Source organism: Colias croceus, chromosome 9, assembly GCF_905220415.1.
Source record: "Colias croceus chromosome 9, ilColCroc2.1".
In the NCBI taxonomy this organism is placed as follows: Eukaryota; Metazoa; Arthropoda; class Insecta; order Lepidoptera; family Pieridae; genus Colias; species Colias croceus.
In genome coordinates, this window is record NC_059545.1 from 11,171,210 (window position 1) to 11,195,610 (window position 24,401).

At 33.5% G+C, this 24,401-nt stretch overlaps 2 protein-coding genes across 4 annotated transcripts in view; both read left to right on the forward strand.

Annotated features, from left to right (window-relative positions):
• Positions 1–2,441, forward strand: part of LOC123694342 (low-density lipoprotein receptor-related protein 2) — a 140,009-nt gene extending 137,568 nt beyond the window's left edge. For both annotated transcript variants that reach the window (XM_045639751.1, XM_045639752.1), the window contains exons 26-27: positions 204–433; positions 869–2,441. In XM_045639751.1, coding sequence (XP_045495707.1) covers positions 204–433; positions 869–1,041 — 403 coding nt within the window. In that variant the 3' untranslated portion in view covers positions 1,042–2,441. The remainder of the gene's footprint in view (positions 1–203; positions 434–868) is intronic.
• A 2,617-nt stretch (positions 2,442–5,058) lies between these two features.
• LOC123694412 (alanine aminotransferase 1) lies at positions 5,059–23,272 on the forward strand. Of its 2 annotated transcripts, none has more exons than XM_045639839.1 (12): positions 5,059–5,336; positions 5,674–5,914; positions 11,665–11,754; positions 12,143–12,237; positions 13,545–13,735; positions 15,330–15,532; positions 18,375–18,503; positions 19,147–19,212; positions 19,646–19,786; positions 20,690–20,833; positions 21,326–21,440; positions 22,050–23,272. In XM_045639839.1, exons 2-12 carry the CDS (start codon positions 5,675–5,677, stop codon positions 22,196–22,198), a joined length of 1,563 nt encoding a protein of 520 aa, XP_045495795.1. In that variant the 5' UTR covers positions 5,059–5,336; position 5,674; the 3' UTR covers positions 22,199–23,272. The 2 variants fall into 2 exon arrangements, with proteins under 2 accessions (XP_045495795.1, XP_045495797.1); XM_045639841.1 differs by lacking the exon at positions 5,059–5,336 and adding an exon at positions 5,354–5,505.
• Positions 23,273–24,401: the final 1,129 nt, after the last annotated feature.

The window sequence follows — 24,401 nt, forward strand, 5'->3', positions numbered from 1 at the left end:
TTCTGAACAAAATGAGGATAATTTGGAAATGAAACATTTCAATTGATCATATTATTCACCTAAAGATATTGTGTGTTTTATTCTGAAAGATCAACATTCAAAGGTCACTGGTTACAAATTACTATTAGATCGTCTTCTTAGTTTCTGCTATAATAATATGCGTGTTTGTAAACGATAAATAAACAAATCCTTTCCAATTCCAGCGGCAAAGTGAGCGGCCTTAGCAGCCTAGCGTCCTCCCAGAGCGTGTCCTTCCGTCCCGGCTCCAACGTGGAGCTCGGCGGGGTGGGGGCAGTCGCGGGAGCAGGGGGCACTGGCGCGGGGGCAGCGGGGGCAGATGCCTACTCGCTGGAGCCGCGCAAGGGCAGGGACTTTACCAACCCGATGTATGACGCGGTGACGCGGGCTGCGCTGCCCGAGCCGGAACCGTTACGTGAGTATAGTTGTAAAGTTTTTCAATGTATTGTTTTTATGGTATCAGCACAATCAAGTTTTAAAAAAAATAAATACATATTATATCTATACAATAGAATACAATATACATATTAATATAATATATTGTAAATATATTAATACAATGTATTGTATTGTTATATGATCTATTGACTCGATTATAACACTATAGCTTTTGGCCGTTTCTTTTCTGTTGGAACTGCTTTAAATTGTTTAGTTAACTAACTCTATAGTTATTAACTACTAATATCTTGATATGCAACAAAACAAGTTTTGATTAACAAAAAAGTGCCTGCTGAACTAAAATTAATGAATACTTTATATAATGAAAGAATGAACAGTTAAGATACGTGACTTTCGGTCTACATTCTTTATCATCATTTTTATCATATTAATATTTTTTCTTGTTTTTCAGCGGGCATATACGAGGTACCTGAGGAACTGAAGGAAAAGGTTGTGTCGGCGGTTATCTCGCCCTCATCGACGGAGACGCGCGGGGGCCCCGGCAAGAGGCCCCGCGCGCTGGACCCGGCCGCCGACACGGGCGCCGACACGCAGCAGCTTGTACGTGAGGACAAAGACTGCTAGCGGGGGGCGGCGCGCGGGGCCTCCCCCCGGCGGGGGCCCCGCGCCGCCCGAGCGCTCCTACTGAAGCTGCGCAACTGGAGGCCCCGCCGCCAACGCGCACACACCGTATTTTACTGAGACATCTTAAAAAGATTCACTGACAAAAACATTTTATAATATATTTTGAATAAATATTTTGTGTGACTGAATTCATATCGACAGTGGATAATGTTTTAAACGTTAATTTTTGTCGGTGAAATCAAATATTGTTTCAGATTCATTAACAGAATATTTGTTTTTATGATCGGCTCTTATTTATTTTTTTTCAAAAATTTCCATGAAATAGCTGATTTAAAGACGCTCATTTTGTTGATGAGTCTGAAGTGCGTCCTAGCTCCACTATTAATTTGTAAACTTAAGTAAATGGTGTTAGCTAGATTCTTAGTGTTGTAATATTTGACGATATTTTGCGAATCGCATCGTTTCACTCGTTTCGGAGATGCGAATAGTGGACCTAGTGAAGTATTGACCGCTAATGGAGTCGATCGTTGAATCGACTGAATATACAAAGTATGAAAACTTACTTATACCTTTGTTGTAACTTTCCATATATTTTATTGACTGTTTTTATTCTTTCTTCCCTTCTGTTATCGCGTTTCTTTCCTGATCAACGAGGCCGTACTTACGTGTCATTCCTTCTATGTGAAATAAATCATATCAACGAGTGATAATTGCTAGGTGTACTTTATTATTAGTGTATAACGTTCTAACATTCCAAAATCAGTATAGACTTAATAATTCCTAACGTATGTATAAATGAAAGGTATATATTATAAGTAAATGTTTTTAGTACATAAAGTTCAGTTGGATATCGGCCCGACTCGGGCTCGGATTCGTTTGACAATAAGACGTAACTATTTAGAAAATTATTTATTTATTTCGTTTTAAGACTATGTAAAATATAGCAATGTTGTGTTTTATAATTGTCTATTGAATGTAAAGTTTTGTGGGATCACTGAGGGTTGCCATACAAAGTGTGAGATATTTCTGTTGTTGTAATTTTTAAACTTTATGTCAATTTTTTTAGAAAGGCTATAAATTGTAAATATGCATACAGTGTTGTGATGTACATTATAAATGAACGAAATTTTTATCACCTGTTTATGATGTATAAATATGTACTATTACTTGTAGGCAGATAATGATGAAACATCACAATTTTATTATGTTAGAAGCGACCACAGGACACAATAAAAATAAAATATTATTATACATAAATGTAAAAAGTTACAAATCTGTCAATATAATATTTAAGGAGATGAAATATTTTTGTATTGGGATTATTATTATATAGATTATACTTAGATGTCATTGACTATAGTCGAGTTGTGTAAAAATTAAATTAAATGAAATGAATTTTATTTCTGATGTTTTATTTCATCTTACTTTCCTTTAACTATTATAATTCTAAACCCAGTAAGCACGTTGTTCAGTTATTTTATGTTTATAAAACTTAGGTGTACTTGAAGTATGATAACAAATTCCGACAATGTACCTATTTGATAAACATCCAAAATATGTCGAATTTTTTTAAATAAAGCTTTTGTAAAGATTTTTTAATTTTTTGAGAAAGAAAACCCAGTCCAGTTTCTAAAAACACAAGTTAGGGGGGCCCCGTATCATTAATACGGCTGTAGATTCGCCCCTGTATTTACCGAATACTAATCATGTGGCTACATACCTATAAAATATACAGGATGTCCTGCCGTCGATGTAGTGTACTATGCTCAATAGAAAAACGACAAGAAAAAAATACTCATATAAAATTTCAAAACAAATACGTCATAAGTGAAGGATATTATATCGCGTCCGGCTAGTGAAAAAAAAATCCTTTTTTAATAGATTTGAAAAATTAAGTACTACCACAGAACACAATAGTACTAGGTACTTCGAAAAATTTTATCGACTTCATGCCGAATTCTACGCAAAGAAAGAAAAAATTACTGACACACGATTTTTATACTGATACGAATTTGTTATGAATTTTCATTGATCATTTTTTGTTATGTACCTACCTATTCAGTATTGATGTAATATACAGGGCTTAGATTAAGGATTGGTCTCCGCGCGCTACGACCGCGCGACCGACCAATCCTTAATCTAAGATACAGGGTGTAATCGTTAAGTGTGCACAGACGATTATTCCGTAACTATTTCAGATATCAAAAAACTTTAAACTCATATCGAAAGCCCTTTACATAATGAGTGAAATGACAATAATAACTTTTTAAAAATAAAACGGGAACTATCCAAAAATTTTACACCAAACATCCATTTAAGTATGAGATATTATGACTATCCTAAACCAAAAAAAGAACCAAAATTTTTCATATCATATATGAAAAATTTTGGTTCTTTTTTTGAATTTATTTTAATAAAAATTCATTTAGTAACTTTAAATTATAGTGCTCGATGTGGAATACAACGGTATTCCAAAACGAGAACGCTTCGAACATTTGCTTTGAACACAAAATGTATGGAAAATTCAATGTATGGGTTCAGTATTACAATAGTATGGGCATTGGGCGTGTTATGTAACTTTTTTGGATATTTCCCGTTTTATTTTTAAAAAGTTATTATTGTTATTTTACTCATTAGTTAAAGGGCTTTCGAAATTAGTTTAAAGACGTTTTTTGATATCTGCAATAGTTACGGAAAAATCGCCTGTGCAAGATTACACCCAAATTGCCAAAATATCACTTCAATGATAACATAATGTTGGTGGTATATTTGACGAGCTTAAATTCTTGTGCGTCTAATACTTTGAATAACTGAGATAGCAAAGCTGTTAGCTGCACGGATGAAAGGTCAATGAAATAGCTGTTGTACCTACGTCACGTCTACGTGGCTACGTCACTGAATTATTGTAGTACCTAGTGCGTAAAATTGTTCAAGACACTGTGTCACTGTACGCATAGGTACGCACGTACGCTCCTATTAAAATAATTATTTATTATCTGCCAACATCTATGTGTTGGAAAGCGTAAAACTCGAGAATTTTTTTTTGTAAGGTGTAAACCTTATATTCCTTGAAGTACGAGGATGGTTCTTATGGAGAGAAAATGTAAACATGTGTGCCGGGGCGGACCGCTAGTAATTTAATAAAAGGATAAAACCTGTTTATAATTTGAAGGATTTCAGTAAACAAAATAAAAACCGAGAATATTTTTTTACTGTTGCAGTCCTCTGTAAATACGGCGTTGCATGTGGTTTCACTATATTTGACTCTTGAGTGTGACGCCGGAACTTTACTAGGTAAATAAATTAGCACAAAAACAAGTTTGGTATTTATGAGTTTGCGCTAAACAAAAGGCGAGGCGCATAGTAATTGAATAATAATTAATGCACGTTTGCGGTTTGACACGTCTCCGATCTTATTATAATTACCTTTTAAATATTATTAACTAGGTTTCTGCCCGCGGCTTCGCACGCACAGTCAAAGAAAAACCCGCATAGTTCCCGTTCCCGTGGGATTTCCGGGATTGCGTCATTTTCCCGGGATAAAAAGTAGCCTATGTCCTTTCTCGGGTATCAAAATATCTCCATACCAAATTTCATTAGAATTGGTTCAGTAGTTTAGGCGTGATTGAGTAACAGACAGACAGAGTTACTTTCGCATTTATAATATTAAGTATGGATTATGGAAATTATCTTTATATTGAACATTTTCATTATGAATTTTCATAATAATGGAATATTTTTAGAAACTCCATCATTAAATTAGGTCATTAGTATTTATTTACAAATAGGCATTTCCAAATAAATAAATTTAATTAAACACTTAATTAAACATTATAAAATTTAAATGTCATAATAAATTTTATAGCTGATAGCCTTAGCTGATAGCTGCTATAGTTTTATAACGTTAAAAAAGGCGCAGTGTGCGCAGAACGCACGACTTGTCGACTTCTACGACTACAGTGTATAAGTACCTTTATTTTGTCAAATTCATTCATAAAAATTTCATCAAAACCCCGCGTAAAAATGTCACAATAATAAAAGTTGCCATGTAGCATGACACTTGTCATTTGAAAAATTATTTTAGTCATTAGTCAATAACAATAAAATTATTTAGTTGCTGTTAGATAATAGATATAGGTATTATGTAACAAGTTTGACTTCTATTTTATTATGTATAACTCCAATTAATAGTACGATATAGTTTTGTGTGCAACATTAAAGATCTCCATCAATAACAAGTTTCATAAACCGGACTATTTGTATCTGTTCCTACTACGATTACATAAAACTATCAGGTAACCTTTTAATATAAGGTCAAAGTCATTTTATCTTTATTATTAAATAGAACAATTCTTATCACTTTACTTAATTGATATCAATACCATCGTGCATACAAGTGAACACTAACATGAACTATTGTTGAACGAAATATCGATTTTCCTAGTAGGGTACGGGCAATCGCAGGTACCTCTTGAAAGAAAACATTGTGCTATTTTATCAAAATTTAATTCAAGAAACAAAATAAATGTAACTAAGCGTTTTAATTTTCGCTAATATTTTAAAGGCCATTTTCAAGCGGTTGTGATAACTATTGTGATAGTGACGTGTTTAGAGGAGTGTCATTGATTACAGCATGTCATCGATGAAGATGATAAGCCGTGTTTCCAGTCGAGTGTTGTCCGGCAAAGGATTATTGTCGGAGCCGGTCGAGTTGTCAATTTTATTGCCGCGAAAGACATACTCAAATCTACGAACCATGGCTTCTAAAGCGATTACTATGGAAAATATCAACCCTAATGTTGTGAAGTTGGAATATGCCGTTCGCGGGCCCCTGGTCATCCGTGCGGCAGAAATAGAGAAAGAATTAGAAAAGGTAAGTGATAATGTTAATTTTATTACAGTTTTATTTCTAATGGAAACTTTGCTAGCAATATTATTGTTTGAATAGTTATACACACAGATAAACAGTTGTTTGTTGTGAGAATAGTAACACAAACAAACTACCTACTATTGAGTATTTTATTTGATTTGATGTGATAGTATTCCATGACAACATATTAGCATTAAATAATTAAAATCTTACTATAACTAAGTAAGTAATAAAATAAGAATTAAAATCCTATATACTTTCACTACTCTACCTGCTTACTTGCTACACAGTTACTACTACTCTACCTGCTAACTAATACCTGCACTACTTTCAAAACCATGACCTTGTTCATTATGATATTAGAATTGTTAATATTATTTGATTCTCTTAGTATTCACTTGGAATTAGAAAATTTTCTTTCTCTACTTGGTATTATATTCTCTATTAGTCTACATTTGTATTGGAATCTTAAAGTTTATAAGACTTTTAAAAACAATGAAGGAAGGATAATCAATTTTGCCCAGATCACTTTATCTGTGAAATATATTGCAATACTCACCTGTTTTCAGATAATGATGCATATCTAAAAATAAGCAAACTGTTAGAAATAACATTGGCATGCGTTGAATGTTTTGCACATATTAACAACTAGCTTTCTGCATGCTGCTTCACCCGCTTTGTCTAAGATGCCACATAATCTATACTATAAAAATGAATCGCAAAATGTGTTGGTAAGTGCATAACTCGAGAACGATTGATCCGATTTCGTTAATTCTTTTTTTATAATATTCCATGAAGTATGAGGATGGTTCTTATGGTGAGAAAACGTAAACATGTACCACGGGCGGAGCCGGGGCGGACCGCTAGTATCTACTAAAACTGTCCATCATAATGTCTGCATGTAAAAATCAAAAGCTACAGCTATAGTTTCAAGATCAAATAAAATAGATGTAGACACATAAATAATTACATTTTTATTATTTGGAAATCAGCATACAGCAAACTTAATCTGATCATAAACTAAATCCATTTATTCCTGAAGCAAAAAAGGCAATATATTTTTACATGTAATTGATCAAGAAACCACATGCAGGTATTGGTTATATAAGCTGTTTGAACATCAAACTATACATCATATTATGTTATATTGATGAGGCAGGCTAATGTCAACCAAGGTCAATTTCATGGAAAAGTTGGGTGATAGTGCTGCTTTTATGAGGTAATAATTATTGTTGCAAACACTATTTCATGAACGGTACTTAGGTTTTGAATTAGTAATATCATGCTAATTAGCACTTATTTACACTTTTCAAACTCAAATTCAAACTCAAACATTCATTTATTCAATTAGACTACTATTTAGTAGCACTTTCGAATCGTCATTACATAATTTTTAACATTTAACACCGATTCGGAAAGCAGTATCTATAGAGAAGAATCGGCAAGAAACCCCATAGTTGCTCTTTTAAAATCATGTCAATATTACATAATATGTAACTTAAATCTAACTACATAATATATCATAATATGTAACTTATGTCTAACTACATAATATATCATAATATGCCAAAGAACTGTCCTGTGGTTTTTACGCGACAACCCTCCATGGGTCTTTATCGTCCATATATTCCTGAATATATGGACGATAAAGACAATTTAATAATTATATAGTCCGTGAGCTACATTTTTGTATATTAGGTATAGGTATTATAGTGCAGTTATTTATACTATCATCTCTATGTCAAAGGAAATTCCTATGGCAATGAGATGTTTTGTTGAGGTACATAAAGTAGTGTATGTCACTCGCTAGCCTTCTAACTGTCTCTAGAGACAAATAATATCATGAAATTGATCTGTTGCGACGTGTTAGAATGACAAACAAATGAATATTATAAATTGTAATAAATAAAAGTACCAGTGACATATCACTTCCTCATAAGGAAGGAATGTTTTGTAAACAAAAGTGTTTATTTACACTTTTCTAAAACTCAACTCAGCATTCTATACTAGTTCATAGTAAACATATCCCCTATATTTGGAATATAAACATACTATGGATTTACATACATAATATATGTTTGGTAATTCAATACATGATCTGTAGCACATAGTTAGTTGCATCTAGTCCCTCTGTGTTCAAATTGAATGATTATCTTAGATCAGATCAATTGTACTAACGCTAGAATGCTAAGCGTTTGTAGCGGGAATAAACAGTGTCATACTAAATTATAATTTCCTGTCATTATCTGTTATAAACGCAAATTCATGGTTTTGATGACATAATAAGTTGTAGGTTTGGTGTGAGTTGCATTTGAGAGTTAAGGAGATAATTCGAAAATGTATAATTGTTTTATGAATGCTTATATATTATTTCAACTAAATGTAATCCAAATATAATAAACCAACTAGCTTATCAATATTGTATGAGTTATATCCACAATGCTTAGTTATTTACTTATTTCACTAAGTATGTAGAGTGCAGTCTTAATGAGATATTTATCTGTTCCAGATAATAATCTTACCATACTATAATGTACCATGATACAATGTAGACTCTTGACAATTTGTTGTGAGCAAAGTTTACCTTATAAATTCACATCTACAATACTATACCTACTTTTATAAGTACTAGCAATGTTGTCATACCAAGGTTACAAACGATTTTGTGAAATGACCTACCGTAACTTTAATTGCATGCGTATTGCCAAATGCTTTTTATTACACTGTTTCAAAATAAAAGGTACAGTATAATAAGAATTTAACTTACTTATCCTAAGAGTATGTATTTTATTGCTTTAAAGTAGATGAGATTATGCCACATTATCAGCCCATAAAGATGTTTACAATGATAATATCAAAATGGCGTTAGTTATCAACTGTTGATTATTAAGATAATAACATCGGGTTATGTAAATTTTGCAATTTCAACGTGTAATTTGCGAGACTGCGACGCTAGAATTCTAATGTACATACCTAGGTACATACTCGTACTATTCATAATGGAGTTAATTTTAGAGTTAAATGAGACTGTCCTTAGTTTTACTAGTTGTACAAGGTCGCTTCGTGATATATTATGTTATAATTATATTGTTAAAATTCAGATACAGAGTACGTTTAACGTTTTTTGTGTTAATTGGCTGACATGTGCTCAGAATTAATTCATTTCCTGACGCTTTTTTCACTTTATAGACATGCCAACAAGAGATTTAAACTTTCAATATTATTAGATCTGACTTCTATTATTTAACTACCTACTCTACGATGTGAGTTTTCCACGCCAAAAGCACGTAGTTTTGGTTGAATGAATCATAGATTGTGAGTTGTGGATGCCCAACTTTAATATTCAAAATCACGCTATGATAACTATCTGAAAAAAAATGTAATAAAAATATTTATTTACATCATGAACCAAACTGTTGTCATTGTCAACTGTGCGTCATTAATTGATCACTGACCCGATATCCCCATGATATCCCTTATCAACAGCTGTTAAAAACACAGTACTGAATAATTAAAAATGTTGAGGGTACCTAGGGTATGACGATTGCGGACAATATGATGTAACACACTTGTGGTTTTTTAACCGACTTCAAAAAAAAGGAGGAGGTTATCAATTCGGCCGGTATATTTTTTTTTTTTTTTTTATGTATGTACACCGATTACTCCGAGGTTTCTGAACCGATTTACGTGATTCTTTTTTTGTTCGATGCGGGATGGTGTCGAATTGGTCCCATAAAAATTTTATTCGGATAGGCCCAGTAGTTTTTATTTTATGAGCATTTTTGTCTGTAGGTATTTGTAAATTTTGCAAGTGAAAGTTTGAAGTCGGTTGTTTTTAACGCAGTTATCACTTGTTCTTTGCTCATATTATATTATGCACGGTAAAGTAGGCTTTGGATACGTAGTTAATATGAAATTACAAAACGAATTTATTGTAACGATCTTTTAATTTCCTCGTGCATGAGCACTTTTAGTTTTTGCAGAGATTTACTCTAATCGTATTAATTATTTCCGATAGGATACGGATAATGATTGTAAAATAAACATAATAATTTAAAAGTAAAAATACGCTTCGAATTGACAAAATTTGTCGTTGGGAAAGTAGCTTAGAACAGTTTTAACTATGACCTCAAACTCAGAGCCAAACTTTTATTCATTTAATATTTTACAAGTGTTTAAAGGTAACCAATTTATATCTTCTTCACTTTTCTGCATAAACATCTCCATAGTAGAACGACAGTATTGTAATTTTCCGCATAAAATGTATTATTTTTGTATACAGGGTGTAATCGTTAAGTGTGCACAGGCGATTATTCCGTAACTATTACAGATATCAAAAAACTTTAAACTGATATCGAAAGAATTTAACCTAATGAGTAAAATGGCCATAATAAATTTTTAAAAATAAAACGAGAAATATCTAAAAAATTAACTTGAAACCCTCCCATACATTTTGTATGAGATACGAATATCCCATGTACATGGGTTGATCCAAAAGTAATGATAATCAATATTAAACAAGGTCATTACAGTTATAATAATTATGTAGTTCTCTAGATAGTCTTTTAACTAGAAAATATACTTCAATATTTTTTTTCCTAAACTGAAAAAAAAAACTTTGACTTCATCCACAAAAACTCCTTCACGCGGCCATCACTTCGCTGTCGTCTTAAAATAATTTATTGCTAAGAAAGTGTTTCTTGTGCCGAGGAAAGAGATAAAAGTAAATAGGAGCTAGATCTAAAAAATAGGGTAGGTGTTCAAGCATTTGGAATGCCGATTTTTTAATGGCAGCCATCGCAACTGACGCTTTGTGATCTGGTGCGTTGTCTTGGTGAAACAGCGTTCAGGTCCGCAGTTTGCCATGTCTCTTTTCCTTACTAACCTACCGCAATCTTTTAATTTGGTCTGTTTAGTAAGAGCCCAATAAAGTGGCTACCTTTTTAAAATATTCCACCATAATTATTCCTTCAGCGTCCCAAAAAACTACCGCTTTAATCTAACCTACCTACTGATTTTCACTTTGAATTTCTTCATCGTCACTTTGGAAGCTCGCATCCAGGACATTGATTGTTTTTTGGTTTCAGCATAAACATGGTGAACTCGGGTAACGTCCATGATCACAAAACATAACACAAAAAATGATCCTCTACATGTCGAATCGTTGTTTCTTCTTTCGTCGGGAAACATTCTGGCACGCACGGTTCACATTCAAATTAATGTAAATAATTGGAAACGTGGCCTGTTGATATGATTTTTTTGTGATTACTAAGTGAATACATGAGCAAGCAAAAAACGTTTATTTTATATTTTTATGTGCACAGGAAATACCCAATTATCATTACTTTTGGATCAAACTAGTACATTTAATATGAAAGATTTTAGCTTTTTCTTTCTTTTTTTGGTTTTCTGCTTTAATTACTTCGCAAATTTGAAGGGAAGTTCATTTAGAAACTGTAAATAGAGCTCCTCATTGTATTGCACAATGAGGACATCACTTCGAAAATCTGCTATGAATACAAAATGTATGGGAAATAAAATGTATGGGAGCGTTTAATGTAACATTTTTGGATATTTCTCGTTTTATTTTTAAAAATTTATTATGGCCATTTTACTCATTAGGTTAAGTACTTTCGATATCAGTTTAAAGTTTTTTGGTATCTGCAATAGTTACGGAATAATCGCTTGTGCACACTTAACGATTACACCCTGTATATAGGGTATGAAATTAATTAGCCTTTTCCATTGTACAGGGCGCAAAGAAGCCGTTCAAGAGAGTAATTCGGGCGAACATTGGTGACGCGCATGCCATGGGACAAGTGCCCATCACATTTATCAGACAAGTGAGTAAATATTCGTTACTAAAGATTGAAATAATTCGATCTTCAGATTTGAACCTGTGCCTTTGTACATACAGCGTCTGGCCAGCGCCATCCCACTTGTAATGATGTTTTATTATTTCCGATAATTATTTTACTTACATCTACGTTACTATTTTGTGAATATTGTTTTTATTGTATCCGAATTTTGGTGTAGGTACTGCTAATAAAACCACATTAATTGAAGCAGGAAGCAACCACTCCAATAAAGAGGCATTTGTTATCTCCGATATCAGTAAATCCCCGAGTCCAGTTGTCAAGATTCACCATTTTACAATACAATTTAGATTATTACTCTAAACGTTGAAATAATTAATTTATCTGCTATTTTAAAATACAATAATGTTTTCAGGTATTATCGTGCATCACAAACCCCAGCATCATAGATAAGATAGATTATCCCGAAGACGTGAAGCAGAGAGCAAGGGATATTCTTGCGGCATGCGGGTATGTTCAATAGTTTATCTTTTTTGAAATTAAAAGTAATAGTGAAATATATTTTCAACCGAATGCGTCAGGTTGGATTTAGTATTTTTAGTATTTACTATAGAAATGGAGTGAGGTAAAAATGCAAAAAATCCTCAATAGTATATTTTTAATACGGGCACATTTTTTTTCGCACAGAATTGTTTCCTGATAAATATGAATAGTGAAAGTTTTACAACAATCATATTAAGATCAATTTTAGTTAAGAGATAATACCTAGTAAGGCTAAATACGTGTGTTCCACTGATCGAATTTCCTTTACGTATTTGTGAGAGCCCACTGCGCCATTACAAGGTTTCGTCGCAGACAAATCAATACCTACCCTGTTTGTGTCAAAGATTTATGTAACAAAAATATTTTCCTTTCCAAAATATAGCGACAATGTTTTAACGGAATAGTGGAAAAAGAAGTACTCAATTCAAATCGTAATTTTTTCGCATTTTTGCTTACTACTTTATAAATGATTTTTGAACTATATTTTCATGAATATTCGCCAATTCGAGTAAGTGTAGTTCAAGCTATGGTCTAGAATCTAGATGGTAGTCACGCGATGATATCGACTGTACAATGTACATAGTTTCACTAGAAACACTGCATTTTAGATCTACGATATTTACTAGCTTTTCTCTTTTCTAAACGTTTTCTATTGACGGTCGAAGTTTTAGACATAAGGTTGATAACCAACTTTAAATTTTTTAATAAAATCATTTTTTTTTCGGATTTGTACCTAAAATAAAACTTTAATTCATAATTAAAAGGAAACAATGTAAACTGAAATAAAGCAATTGCGTCGTCAACCGCTTGCAAGGTCACCAATTATCATAAAATTAAACAAGTTTAACAATCCGTTAATTATTTAGTCAGGTCATACAGCGGTGAAGGTCACCTGATAGGATTAAAGCAGTTTTACGTAATATTTAATAAATAGGTAGTAGTTTAAAATGAAATAAAGTAAAAAAATAAAGAATAAGAAAAATCGATCATGAGATGGAAATCATGATCGAAATTTCGAACCCACATCATTCGCCGTGGTTCGCATGACTTCTTCGGCTTACTATGTATTTACATCAGAAATCGAATTTCTTCTATTCATTTGCTGTTTTAGAGCAGTCTTTGTAGAATATTAATAACCGGGCGTTTTAATGCTTTTTACTTACATGGTGAAACTGTAAAAAAATTGTAACTGAAGGCGAAATACGCGAATCTCGCCAAGTGATCGAATTATTTTCGATTGTTTTTTTTAATTTTGATTTCGTTTTCTATTCCAGTGGGCAATCAGTAGGAGCCTATACAGCATCCCACGGTATAGAGTTAATCCGCCGACACGTGGCAGAGTATATCTCGAAACGCGACGGGCACCCGAGCGACTGGAACAACATCTGCCTTGTGGGCGGCGCGTCCAATGGGATCAAGAACTGTTTGCAGTTGCTGGTCAATAATATTGGCGGGAAGCCTTCTGGTGAGTGCGGTGAAAGCTGTTGAATGTTTGGGGAAAGGTGTAAAAACATACCCTTTGAATAGGCATTTCCACAGAGGCTTTTCTGTGGTACCAGTTTTTAGGCAGGATTGTTGTAAAATGTAAAGAATAAAGGAAAGATAGTGGTTGGTGCCAAGCATATTCTTTTTAAAACAAAATATATACCATAGTAGTATTTATTGGAAATTATCCGCCAACCCGCACTTGGCCAGCGTGGTGGATTACCTGTACCCTCATAGGAGGCCTGTGTCTCAGCAGTAGCAACGTATATGGGCTCATGATGATGATGATCGATTGGAAATTTAAAAACAGAATAGCAACTCTTATTTATTAGTCTGTATTTGTCGTATTAAAATGGAGTACAAAATTTTAGATAAAAACGGTATAATAATGCCTCTTGTCTCGATTTTATTGTATCGGTAATCAAATTCTTATCGATATTATAAAATCTAACTGTATTGCGTTGGGATCATCGGCCACAGATAAGATAAATCATTTATTTGTATTATATTGAAGTTTTAAATTGTTTTTTTGTTTATTGCAACGGTCGTTAACTTATTGCCTGTCGAAATTATTCAATTAATAAGTATTTAGGGATACATTTACATATTAGATGACACATAGTCTTTTATTAAAATGTATCAATTGTCGTGAATAAGTTGCTAAAATTATATAAAATCTCTGTGTTACACCTATTCATAACTTATAAATAACAATCAGACGATGGGTACTTTAGCACTCAAAAATGAATCTATAAATAGTCAAAATAGTATGTATTCCAAGGAAATTTTGCACATAATAATAACTGACTACATATATCTTTATGGTCCAATCAATTATCTATTGAATAATAAAGTCTATAAATGCTATCTAAAAGTTACGTAATATGCATGCCGAGAACAAACGTGGCGTGTTCAATATTATCACATTTAATGGGAAATAAATTATCTGACCTAATGTACTGTGATGAAATATATGTCTTGTTCGATGTTTAGGTTATCGGAGAAATTATGTCTGTTTACTATTTTGTGTGTTAATTTCTATGTTTATGTATTATGTAATATTTACTTTCTAGAATTAAAGGAAGATTCCAAATTTCGGGAAGTTTTGTTAGTTTATCTGTAACACATGAAACAGACACAAAAAATAATTACCGACTTTGATTCTTTGAGGTAAATGGGAGATAATGTGTTCTTGTAAAAACAGGTATCTCCTGAGATACTGGAAATGGATCCTTAATTTATCTCAACATTTCAGGGACAAAACAAACATAATCATTATACCTATACTTTAAAAACACATCTTGCACACTTTTGAAGTGAAACTTCTTTATCGGGGTTGGAAAAAAATAGTGTAACATTTTTTCGTTACGCGTGACATTTTTCCGTTACGCGCCATCTTTTTCTTATCTCTACCACGCGTGATTCGATGTATTTCTGTAAAGTTGCATATAGTAAATTATTTTTTGAAAAATAAGGTCATAAAGAAGTTTCACTTACGTGTGCACACTAGTACACGCAAACATTTTTTTTTACTTAAAAAATTTCTTGAAATAAAGGAATTTTCCCCATTGCAGGTGTAATGATCCCCATCCCCCAGTACCCGCTGTACTCCGCGTCCCTAGCAGAGTACGGTCTGACCCAAGTGGGCTACTACTTGGACGAATCAGCTCAGTGGGGACTCGACCCTAAGGAGTTAGAGCGCTCTAGAGAGGAGGCCCTCAAGCATTGCAACGTTAGGGCCATCGTGGTCATTAACCCTGGCAACCCTACGGGACAGGTGCGTTCTTTAAGAAAGAAGGAAATCATTTATTCTAATACCACGCTATCGTATATGAACTTAAGTCACTAGTCAATAAAAAAAATCGTGCTAAGGCTTTATTAAAGGCAAATAATTCTCCAGCTAGTCGCGAAAGATACAGAACGATTCGCAACCGCTGTAGTACAATGTGCAGGGACGCGCAACAACGACACATTCATGGCTCAATTGAAAACGGAGACCCCAGCAAAGTGTGGAAATTTTTAAAGTCTCTCGGTGTTGGCAAACCTTCTCCTTCTTCAATCCCTTCTAACGTTAATATTGATTTACTTAACACTTTTTTTTGCTCTTCTCCTTTACTTGATCCGAATTTAAAAAAACGTACTCTTGACCTTCTTTCTAATACTTCTCTTCCTAATTCTCCTCCTTTTTGCTTCAGTCCATTTGCTGTGAGTAGCGTTAGAAATGCTATCTTATCCATTGCCTCTAAATCTGTTGGTTGTGACAATATTGGCCGTAATATGATCATTCCTATCCTCGACACCTTAACTCCCACTTTAACTCACATCCTAAATTTCTCCATTACGTCCTGTCAATTCCCAACATCATGGAAAGATGCCCATATTATCCCACTTCCTAAAAAAAGCAATCCTTCCGCATTGTCTGATTTCCGTCCAATATCCATTCTTCCTTTCCTATCCAAAGTTCTCGAACGTCTTGTCCATAACCAGTTAACGACCTTTATAAACTCCCATAGTCTTTTCGATCCTTTCCAATCCGGTTTCCGTCCTGGTCATAGTACGGCCACTGCCTTAGTTAAGATCACCGACGATATCCGAATGGCAATGGATAACAAGCAACTTACTCTCCTCACATTAATTGATTTTAGCAATGCGTTTAATTCTGTAGATCATGATATTCTCTTAAAATTACTTTCTTCTCTTAATATTTCCGATACTGTAATTAGCTGGATGTACGACTATCTACGAGGACGCCGTCAACGTATCTACAGTAATGACTGTTATTCATCTTGGTGTGATGTCGTTGCCGGTGTTCCTCAAGGCGGCGTACTGTCTCCTCTTTTGTTTTCTCTATTTATTAATTCCATCACTCACAACATTTCCTCTTTATATCACATGTACGCAGATGATCTGCAAATATATACTCACTCATCATACGAGAATTTGCCTAATGCAGTACGTCAAATCAATAAGGACCTTGAATCAATAATAAAATGGAGCAAAGCGCACGGAGTGAATATAAATCCAGATAAGACACAATCAATCATAGTCGGAAGTCGACACTTCGTAAATAAAATTGACTGGGTCACCATTCCCAAGGTTATTGTAGATGGTGTTATTATCCCTTACAGCTCCAGTGTCAGAAATCTAGGAATATACTTCGATCAGACTCTTTCATGGACACAGCAGCTTCAAGAAGTGCGAAAAAAAATGTTTAGTTCTTACGGTTCCCTCAGACGTTTACGTAACCTTCTTCCCATCCCCACTAAAATTGAGTTAGTACAAGCTTTACTTCATCCAATCCTCGATTATTGTGACTGTGCCTATCCCGATCTTAATGAAAACCAATTAGATGCTCTCGAACGCCTTCAGAACCTCGGTATAAGGTACATATTCGGTTTGCGAAAATATGACCACGTATCCCACTTCCGTACGAAACTCAAATGGTTGCCAATACGTTCTCGACGGAATGCTCGCATGCTTCATCTTCTTTACGGCATATTGTTCGACGCTAGAACACCGAACTATCATCTTAAGGAAAGATTTATATTTCGTCACTCCAACAGCTTGGTATTGAGATCTCCTTACTCCCTTTCTCTTCTAATTCCATCTCACCACTCTAACTTTTACCATCACTCTTTTACTATGAACGCCATTAATCTTTGGAATTCGTTGCCAGATTCAATCAAACATGCACAAACCATATCTACGTTCGATAGTTTGGTAAAAAAATATTATCTTTCGTTATAAATTTATCTATTATATTTTAAATTTTTTGAATACTATTTAACATTGTATGTATTATTATTACATAATATGTAGGTATATATATTGGTGTACTATATATAATATATGTATGTTATTTTATTTATTTATTTATTTTAAATATTAAGTGCTCTTTTGCTCACACCTCCATAAATGTATTCTTCCAGCATTTTCCAATATCACAGGTTGTCTGGTAGAAATCACTTGTAAGTGATAAGACCGCCTTTTGTACATTGTTTCTATGTGCTGTTTTTTACTCTGTTATTTTACTTGGTGTGCAATAAAGAATTTATTATTATTATTATTATTATGTATAAAACTTATTGAATAGCAACATTGTACTGACACGGAGATTCCTCAGAATTTTCTGTACATATTTGAAAAATTGACAAAGCGCTGATTTTCAGTAAACCCGTCTTTCAAGTGCCACTTGGCAGTTAGATTTTTGGACTATTACTTGACTCACAATTGGCTATTAAAAGACCGTCGAAAATGACCGATTACCGTTGTATAAAACATTCATTGAAACTAACACCTTATTTCGTGGCAGTAATGTTCAAAGTCTGTTCTATCGCTTATAAGAAAACTGCCTGATACACGCATATTCATAGTTTTATAAAGATTCAAAAGCACTTCGTAGATAAATCTAGTGCAATAAATGCATGACTAAGTGACCTACAACATAAATAATTTTTATTACCCAGTTTAGACACCAGCCTCACACTTAATTCTTCATACAGAAGTGTGTAAACTTGTTTTAAGTAATTAACAGATGTGAGAAAATAAAGTCTTCTTTATTTTTTATTGATTTATTTTTTGTAAGTAATATTGTTTTACTAAAAAGAAAAACTTTGTAGGTGCTAACCCGCGAGAACATCGAAGCAATTATCCGTTTCGCGAACAAGCACAATCTGTTCATATTCGCGGACGAGGTATACCAGGACAACGTGTATGCAGAGGGCAGCAAGTTCTTTTCCTTCAAAAAAGTAAGGGATAACAAGTAAATTAAAATTACTATTAGTTTCTTGCCGATTCTTCTCCATAGATACTGCTTTCCGAATCGGTGGTAAATGTTAAAAATATGTAATGACGTTTCAAAAGTGCTTCTCGAAGAAGCCTAATTGAATAAATAAATGTTTGAGTTTGAGTTTACAATATGGATAAAGTGAAACTTACGTACTTATTTTCATTGGTTCAACAAACTTGAAAAAAAAAATAGGATCTTCAGCTATGTGATTTTTAATTTGTAATCTCGTAGTAGACAAGATATTGTTTTTGTTTTTTTAACCGACTTCAAAAAAAAGGAGGAGGTTATCAATTCGGCCGGTATTTTTTTTTTTTTTTTTTTTTTATGTATGTACACCGATTACTCCGAGGTTTCTGAACCGATTTACGTGATTCTTTTTTTGTTCGATGCGGGATGGTGTCGAATTGGTCCCATAAAAATTTTATTCGGATAGGCCTAGTAGTTTTTATTTTATGAGCATTTTTGTCTGTAGGTATTTGTAAATTTTGCAAGTGCAAGTTTGAAGTCGGTTGTTTTTAACGCAGTTATCACTTGTTTTTCAAAGTAATTGTACAGAAAATACAAATATTATTTTTTAAGGGTTATTTTTTGTATGTTTTCAGGTGATGACAGAGATGGGCGAGCCTTTCAATAAGATAGAATTGGCCTCCTTCATGTCTATCAGTAAGGTATGTTTTGAGTTTTATTTTATCATCGGTCTCTCAAAACTTTTTGTATATCTGTACGGATCTAAAATGTAAGAACAAAATAATGAAGATCGTAAGTTAGCCGATTGTAAATAATCACTATTCAATCAATAATATAAATCTTGTATTGAAGAAAAGCGACGTCTCATTGTCATCTAAAAAACACTGTTTTCCTTATTATGTGCCAATTCAGTTTGATTTCAAAATTAATTTTGTATGTATTTTCAGTAGCACATATAGCCTGCACATACAGACAGACAGACATACAAAAAATTTTTTAATCACATATTTGGGTTTGGTATCGATCCAGTAACACCCCCTGCTATTTATTTTTTCAATATTTTCAATGTACAGAATTGACCCTTCTACAGATTTATTATATGTATAGATTGTTAAATATAATGTGTCCCCTTAGGGTTACATGGGCGAGTGTGGTCTCCGCGGCGGGTGGATGGAGCTGGCCAACTTGGAGCCGCAAGTGCAAGCCAATCTGTACAAGGCCATCTCCGCCATGCTGTGCCCGAGCTCGCTGGGACAGGCCGCCGTTGATACTGTCGTGAGTTTACATTTGTTATTTTTTTAAATAAATAAATCATTTTTGACGTGACAACGTCTTAAATTAGGTTGCGGCTGGGAGTCACTTATGAAAAAGTGTAACGCTCGGTAACGTTACGATGAGTCACCGAAAGAGGCACGCGGGCATGGTTAGCCCGCCTAAGAGCGAGAGAGACAGACATAAAAAGTCGTTGTCACGTAAAACTTTCGCCCGTATACCGACTTTACAGGCAACCAATTTTTTTTAAGCTATTGCATAGCTTCTATCGCGGGCCTTGAGCGCGGGGACCGAATCCAGAAATTCCGTAACGAAAAAACCTCACGCTCCCCACTCCGACGGGCGGAGGTGTGGCTTGAAGGCATAGCATACAATAGCTTTACCGCGGCAGTCCCCGAGTGACACACGTCGTTTTATGATGTGATATAAAAGCAAGTTGCTACTTGTAATACTTTGTGAACGTGAAAGAGATGCGTCTATTAGCTCGTTTAAAGATTATTTTTATTACAAGTAATGCATATTTAATGCACTGTATTTATATTTCAAAAAAAGCGAAAAGATCAAAATCTGGTTGTGACGTACGATTTGTCGTCAGGATTTTTCACCAATTTAAAAATACCTAATTGAATTACAGTTCCAATATAATTAAAACTATGTCTAATATCAAAGCAAACACTTTATTATCAACTAGCTGTTGCCCGCAGCTTCGCGTGCGCGGAAAAAACATGATACAAATTTTCATCCCCTATTTTATCCCCTTGGGGGTAGAATTGATCAAAATCCTTTCTTAAAGGACGCCTCCAAATTTCAGCCCGATCCGTCCAGTGGTTTGGGCTATGCGTTGATAGATCACTATATCAGTCACCTTTGAGTTTTATATATTTAGATTTCATTATAAATTCCCAGGCCAAACCCCCCGCCCCCGGTGAACCCTCCTACGATCTCTGGATCAAGGAAAAGACAGACGTGTTACAGTCTCTCAATAAACGCGCCAAAATGATCGCAGACACCTTCAATGCTATGGAGGGCTTCAGCTGTAATGTTGTGCAAGTGAGTGACACACATACATAAGCGGAGATATATTACACATACACTAGTATAGACACAAATACACATACAAGCGAAAAGATTCAGTTTACCAACACGCGAATAAACTCTCACACACTCATAGACACGCGAGTACACACACACACACGCATACACGTCACGCAGACATAAGCACACGCGCATTTACACGCGTATACACACACACACACGTATAAGTTTATAAATTTTAAATTATTTAAGATTTTTTTAACTGTACTGCATATTGTCTAAAGTAAATAGTAATTTAAAATAAATAGCCTTGCTCGATAATACGAGCGTGTAAGCTTCACTGATGAAATTTTCTTATTGATGTTTTTTATCTTTTTTCACATTCTAGTTATTTATTTTTAATTTTTTGGCTTTATGTTTATAACCAGAAAGGTTTCTAATTATTTTTTCTATTTCTTGGTTTTGTATAATCAGATTGTTTTCTAAGTAATATATAATTGTTGTTAGGGAGCAATGTACGCGTTCCCGCAATTCAAACTATCGCCGAAAGCGATCGAAGCCGCGAAGAAGGAGGGCAAAGCGCCCGACGTGTACTACGCGTTCAAACTGCTCGAGCAAACCGGTGAGATAATACCTTGTATATAATCTTAATATATATAAATCTCGTGTCACAATGTTTGTCCTTAATGGACTCCTAAACCACTTAACCGATTATTATAAAATTCGCACACCATGTGCAGTTCGATCCAACTTGAGAGATAGGATAGTTTTTATGAAAAAAAAAACGTAAACATGTAGGTACCACGGGCGAAGCCGGGGCGAACCGCTAGTTAATTTATAGTTATTATAATGGTTAACTAGCAGTGTCCCGTGGTTTTACCCGCATAGATACGCTACTATTGTTAGCGTGATGATAAATATAAAGTATATAAATATTAAAATCATGGTTGGGTAGAAACTAGAAGCGTCTTTGTAACTTCGGGATAAATCTGTATTACATTAAGTTTTCACTGTATTTATCGATTTATTAAATGACAAGTAAATTCAAATATAAATTAGCAATGCGCACACATTAAAATATTATCTTTTCTTTAGCCTTTTTTGTAAAATTTCAAAAAAAAGGCTAAAGAAAAAAATAAAATTTTTACTCTATTGAAAATTCATTTTTGCAACTATAAAATATTCGTAAATATAGTAGGTAACTTTATTGACAATGATTTATTTGTTCTAGGTATCTGCATAGTGCCAGGCTCCGGTTTCGGCCAAAAGCCCGGAACGTACCATTTCCGCACGACCATCTTGCCGCAGACGGACCTCTTGCAGGAAATGTTGGACATCTTCCGGAAATTCCACGAGAAATTCACCAAGGAACACGCGTAATTAGGAAATGGAAATGCGGAAATGTGATTTTTAATTTTCTTTTGTTATAAGCTCGCTGAGGGGGGTAAACGGGAAATAAATTTGGAGGACTTCGTGCCTTGAATTATGACGTGAATTAGATAATTTGTTTGTACAATTAGGTATTAGTTAATAATACCTATATAACAATAATTCAATAATTTTATTATCCAAAATAATATGTGTATGTTAATGTTTGTTTTATCAAATCCAATATTATTTTCATATTTTCATCTATTATTCTTAAAATTATATAATTACACTAAGTTAATAGAATTACGTACATGATAAGTATGTAATTATTCTGAATGTCGGTTTATTCCCCTTGACAGCGTTTATTTTAATTATTATTTTACAAAGTTTACCAACAGGTATAGTGATATGATATTAATTTTTAATTAATTATTTGTCGAAAATATAAATACTATGATATTATGTGCTTAACAACGTACACCAATTGCTGTGAGTTTTATGTTATTTTAGTAAGAACAGATAAATTTAATAATATATTTAATTATTTTTGCTCATTGAAAGAAAATCGTAAAATGTAACAAGGAATGTTGTGGTTGTTTCAATACGAATTCGTATTGTTAAAATATTGTTTTTGTTAATAATTGTGATTTTTTGTATCGTCAAAACTAAGTAACCTTCTAAAGGTTTTGTGCTTTTCAAAATATATTTTTATTGATATTATTTATAAATTATTTCGTATTTCGATGACGGCAACTGATTTTTCTCATTTTATATTTTAGCGGTAAAATTCCACAGGAACGTTAGTTATGAAGTTTAGACTAGTCCAGTCGTGCCATTTTATTGAAACTAATGTTGCACAAAAAAACCTGCATTTTTATAATTTCTAAAACAGTTCCTAAAAAGTGAAAAACAAGTATTAATTTAAAAATGTAACTGCTATAATATACAGTCGAAATATAACATTGCATTTGAAAGTGTGTTTAATACTTATTGAAATAGAGTCGAAAATAGTGATGAGTGAAGTGCGACATTCCCGCTGTACCATTGAGATTGTTATATTGTTAATAAACGTATGTATTGATATTTGGTGTTTTATTTTGAACCTTATATTACAAGAATTAGAAATGATTTACCTGTGAACAATAGATCACTTCGTACTTGGACACAGACATATTTATGTTAGCGAAAAATCCCAGGGCCGATTGGGTAGTGTTAGTATGTGCTACCATCGTACGTTTACCCGCTAGCTTGGCTAAATAGCCATTTTTAAGGTATCAAGTGACCAAGGAACATAAAAAACATTACTTACTTACTATATGTACACAATTACATAAAATCTTTTGTAATTACAAAATTAAAAATATGCATACACCCACTCCACACACATGCAAAAATATATCTTTATACACAAATTCGCTTTCGTAGTAATTAACTTACCTTTTCGTAACTATTGTTATTTTCTAGCTTTTACCTTAGGGTGCCTTATATAAAATAGAATAGGTCTCGCTTCGCAAAAAAAAATAATGGGCTGAAATACTATGAAAATATAAATAAAAATAAGAATGCGATACCTAACTATGTCTGATAAAACGGGGAAGCGGGTGAAATGCTAGTAATACATTATCCCATCAAAAACATAAATGTAAAATTTGGAGCCGAGTTCAATCGTTGACTTAATTTGCCAAAAAAAGAAATGAGATCTAAATGTGTGCCAAGTTCTGCAGACAGTCCAGAAATTTATTTACAAAGATGTATTAAGTTCTTAGGTTGACTGAAAACTCAATTGTTTTATTTTCCCTTAGAGAACAATGTTTATTCCAAAATATAACTTTTTTTAATTTGAATAATATAATTATTTTCACAAAGCAAACAACAAATGACCTATTGAACCCCATAATTTGATGAGGCTAGTTTTACATACTGTTTATATTTTGTGAGGTTCTAAAAACTAGCCTCATCAAATTATGGGGTTCAATAGGTCATTTGTTGTTTGCTTTGTGAAAATAATTATATTATTCAAATTAAAAAAAGTTATATTTTGGAATAAACATTGTTCTCTAAGGGAAAATAAAACAATTGAGTTTTCAGTCAACCTAAGAACTTAATACATCTTTGTAAATAAATTTCTGGACTGTCTGCAGAACTTGGCACACATTTAGATCTCATTTCTTTTTTTGGCAAATTAAGTCAACGATTGAACTCGGCTCCAAAT

What these genes read in the sequence shown, in the direction of transcription:
- LOC123694412 (XM_045639839.1), top strand. Translation starts at nt 5,675, where the DNA reads ATGTCATCGATGAAGATGATAAGCCGTGTTTCCAGTCGAGTGTTGTCC. An exon ending in CCATCACATTTATCAGACAA is followed by an intron (nt 11,755 to 12,142) that starts GTGAGTAAATAT and finishes TAATGTTTTCAG; the next exon opens with GTATTATCGTGCATCACAAA. An exon ending in GATATTCTTGCGGCATGCGG is followed by an intron (nt 12,238 to 13,544) that starts GTATGTTCAATA and finishes TTTCTATTCCAG; the next exon opens with TGGGCAATCAGTAGGAGCCT.